The 4,025-nt window shown below is 52.8% G+C and overlaps 2 protein-coding genes across 2 annotated transcripts, besides 2 other annotated features; both read left to right on the top strand.

Annotated features, from left to right (window-relative positions):
* Positions 1-36: a microsatellite.
* A 229-nt stretch (positions 37-265) lies between these two features.
* On the top strand, positions 266-2,770 carry TraAM80_05609 (uncharacterized protein; the record flags this gene model as incomplete). Its single annotated transcript, XM_029382482.1, has 1 exon — positions 266-2,770. The coding sequence occupies one exon, from the start codon at positions 266-268 to the stop codon at positions 2,768-2,770; it is 2,505 nt and encodes an 834-aa protein (XP_029237575.1).
* A 22-nt stretch (positions 2,771-2,792) lies between these two features.
* On the top strand, positions 2,793-3,785 carry TraAM80_05608 (uncharacterized protein; the record flags this gene model as incomplete). The annotated part of the gene is made up of 1 exon (XM_029382481.1): positions 2,793-3,785. One exon carries the CDS (start codon positions 2,793-2,795, stop codon positions 3,783-3,785), a length of 993 nt encoding a protein of 330 aa, XP_029237574.1.
* Positions 3,786-3,982: 197 nt separating this feature from the next.
* Positions 3,983-4,002: a microsatellite.
* Between the last annotated feature and the right edge of the window lie 23 nt (positions 4,003-4,025).

Genomic DNA, 4,025 nt, shown 5'->3' with positions numbered 1-4,025 from the left:
TATATATATATATATATATATATATATATATATATAATTTGAACGTTTGTTTGTTTCTCGTTGGCTCTACAGTGGGATGCATGCGCGTTGCTCTTTTTTCTTCACTATTGGCGCGTCATCCTTTTGAGGGGGTGGTAGTTTCTGTATGTGTGCTGATGCTTCGGTGGTGATGGGGGTGCTTATTTTTTTTTTTCTTTGCTACTTTTCGTGTTCGTGTGTTAGCCTTGCAGAGTCTCTCAGTGTATGTGTTATAGAAAGAGCGAACATGTCGCGCTTGTTACCAGCAACCATGGTGACTGTATTCATGCCATCATCGTCATCAGGGGCAGCGGCATACACACAGCGAGAGGACGGAGTGTGTAACGTGGTGGATGTTTTCTGCCTTGGCAGTCAATGTGTATGGTTTGTGGTAAACAGTGCAAACCACGTAACAGCCAACAAGGGCACATCGCGACAACGCAGCAGCATTTCATTTCCAGAGCAAGGGACAGACCAAGGCGCGGCAGCGGAGGGCGATTTTCTCCTTCTGAGAGAGTTGCAGCGAGTCGCCCGTGTGGTGACGTTTAGCGATGCTGATGCGACACGACAACATGGAGAGTGCCCTCGATGCTCTGGGAAAGGTGAGGGCATCGCATCTGTGTCAACGCTGTTTGTTCAAGGGTTGCATGTCGTTCTCTTCTTTGTCATGGAGTGTCATTGCATGGCGTTTGCCTCCTTTTTCATCGATACTTCTCCTGAAACGAATGACAGTAACCAGAGCACAGGAAAGGCCCAGCTGTTTGCAGTGCGGTGGTTTTGTGGGGACGTGAAAGCGAATGCAACTCCTCACACGCTTCCCCGTCAAATTAGCGTCCCGGTGAGTGCTATTTTGGAGGCATATAATTATGACGCTTCTTCTATTACCACCACCGTATCGTCTTTCCCGTCTTCCTCTTCACCCTTGTTGCGGCAGGGTCAACGCAACTGGAAAAATGTTCCAGCTCGTCTTGTTACGCGAAACACTTCCTCGTGTTTTATCCTGCGTCTTGTATTTGCGCGCACGATGGGATGGATGGAGTATGTGGATATCGCGTGGCAGGAGGATGTGGAAGGAAGCGCCCCGTCACCCTGGAGGACACTACACGGGTTTCGGAAGCTCACAGTGGGGTCGCTGTATTTGGGGAAGATGGGTGGCGTGCCCGGGGAGGTGCGGGCCATAACTTGGATGTCGTGCTCGCGTGACTACGAGCAGCAGTACCCGTTACTTGCTGTTCTGCACCAGAGCGCCCCCGTGTTTGGGGATCCGTTTCTTGATCGTCTCTCTGTTTGCATGCTTTCCGCACGGCGGCAGCCCGTGACACCAACAGACGATGATGGTGTCAGCTGGATAACTTACCGTGAGACATTGCAGGGAACTCTTATGGAAGGCCCGTGGTGTCTGGAGGCTGTCACGCTTGCACACCCTTCTTTTCTTCTGCATGCTGCTTCTCTGGACGAAGGCGAAATGGGGGGCGGTAATGAAGTTTTGGGTATATTTCTTCGACCGGCTCATGTTATGTATCCTATGAGCGCGTTACTGCGTGAAGAGAGCGCGTATGCCGCTTGGGAACCTTTGGCTGCCGCGGAAACATGCAATTATACGAAGTCAGACGAAATGTACTTCTCGCTTTTCACAGAAGACGGTGAGGTAGCACGGTGCCACGTTGGTGGCTTTATTGAAAGCGCTGTCGCGTGTTCGATGACAGCCCCAGAGTCTCGGCGCTTGAGTAGTGCTGCGGGAGGCAGGGAACGTGTTGTTGCCGTTGTGTTGGCAATGCGGAGTGCGGGTGACGTGTTGCTTTTGGAGGTCGGGACCACCTCTGCAGCAGCTGCTGACGCCTCCGCTAGTGCTGGTAGTGGGCGAGGCGTCCGAAGGCAGGCGAATGGGAAGGCTCCACTAAAGATGACCATTTTGAACTGCCGAAGGGTTTCTGCATGGGATTCTGACGTGCCACGCGCCCTGCGGCATCTTCACCGGTTTATTGGCCTTCACTGGGACGACGCAGGGGGCACGGCATTTCTCCTTGCGACCCACCAGGATGACAAGACCCACCAGGTGGGTTGCAGTTTACTAATGGCAGAGTTGGTGCTGCAGGGAAGTGACAAGCTTCAGTTCACGTGGTTTGGTGCCTGTAAGGGTTCCATGGTGGAAGCAGGAATTAGTTCTCGTGGGTTTCCTTTACGTGTAGGCCTGCCTTCGCTGGTGCGACCGCCCAGTACAGTTGAGGTAGGGTACAACCTTGGGAGCGTCCAGCATGCTCCGCTGCATGTACTTTGCCGTTGCGCCATTCTGCAGGATGATGCAGCGGATGTATGGGCGTGGGAAGTTGTCATCTTTCGCTCTGGAGATATTTGCCTCGTGTGTCGCAGTATGCCACATGATGCACGCTGGAAGGGCAACGACCCCACTGTTTTTTGCAGGCGACTTTCAAAGATACAGTGGCGGCATTTAGAGAACACGACAGTGGTGGATGCCTTGGTCCTCCTTTTTTCCTCTGGATCAGCTGACATCTGCATGGCATCCTTCTGGACCACTGATAGTGGCACGACGCCGGGTCTTGCTGAGTTGGACGGTGCGAGTTCGCTACGTGAGCTGCAGTTGCTTTTGGTGTGTCGAAGCACTGTGATTCTCATGACAGCGGAGGGCCACGTGGTATGTGTGAGTGATGCGCATCCTCGTTTGCCTATGACGAATGTCGGCCTTAGCACCAACCCGTTGGAGATGAAGACAGCGAAAAAGCATGGCGGATGAGAGGCCTTTACTGCTTCCTTGCATGATTCGGCTGTTTAAATCTCTTAAACAGAATTATTTTTTTATTCTATCAACCAGCACGGCGTCACTTCCTGCAAGAAGCACCGGCCATCGTGAGTGCTTCTTTCTGTTTCTGCACGTGACATGCAGTGTAGGCAAACACGAGGGTACTGCTGTGTCCTCGGCAATAGTGCGAGTCGTGGATATTCTGCACGTGAACAGTGACGGTCACCCGTTGTTTGATTTTCTTCCCCCTGGCTCCTTTGCCCCTCATGCGAAGATGTCCGAAACAGCAGCAGCAGCGGCAAAGACGAAAGCAACGGAGGAGGTATTCGTCTTTTCTCGTGACATGATGTACTGTGCGGAGGCGACAGTGTATACAGTGCCGTGCGTGCTCAGCTGCCGCGCGTCCACACAGGCTGTCCAGATGAAGGCGGGGTTTGAGACACCATCAGGCAACATGCACCATGCGGGGTTGGACCTGAAAAAATTTCTCAATGACGAAAAGAAGATGACAACGCAGTTTGTAGAGCTCAGTTTGTTGCAGTGCGTCCCCCACCCTTTGAGCGGAGAGACAAGTAGAATGAGCGCTGTGATTGTGATTTCTTTTTTGCATGGACCCACGTTGGCGGCAGTCGTTTATCACAGTGGCGCATCCGGTCGCCGGTGGGAGTGTCAGCTGCTCCTAGCAACTGCAAGAACGACGGCAGAGGTGGCGCCGCCTTTTGTGCGACTTGTGCCACGGGCGGTGCCGTGTGGTGGTGGTGAGCCAATCTGTTGGCTGCAGGACGCTGCCGGTCACTGGCACTCCCTTATGTGCCGGGAGACAAGCGATTTGAAGAGTGACTCTCGCAAGGTCAAGAAGAGCCCTTTGCATTCGCTGGACAGTCCGCAGAGGTCCATGCAGGACGCATTGGGGTCGTCGAATTGTGCTTCAGGAAATAATGGTGTTGAAGAGGTGACTGTGCTGTGGGATGGAAATGACCGGCTGTTCACGCTGGCGCCCTGTTGCTAACTCCTCTAAAGGGGAGTGCACCGTGTCTCGTACAACATGTTGGTTGCCTGACGTGCTGGAGGACCCTGAAATGTCGTTTGGGTTGTTTCCTTTGGTGCTTCATCTCTGCATCTTGTCACCCCCTCTTTTATCCCTCTCACTTCTTGTTTTTGTTTGGTTGCCTAACTACGTGCCTTATTTGGGGTGAGTGGCTGTAGCACACACACACACACACACATCGATACAATCGTCGTGTTTGTC

The sequence above is a fragment of the Trypanosoma rangeli genome (assembly GCF_003719475.1).
Source record: "Trypanosoma rangeli strain AM80 chromosome Unknown Tra_15.4_contig_00186, whole genome shotgun sequence".
NCBI classification, from domain to species: Eukaryota; Euglenozoa; class Kinetoplastea; order Trypanosomatida; family Trypanosomatidae; genus Trypanosoma; species Trypanosoma rangeli.
This window is presented reverse-complemented; position numbering and strand designations above follow the sequence as displayed.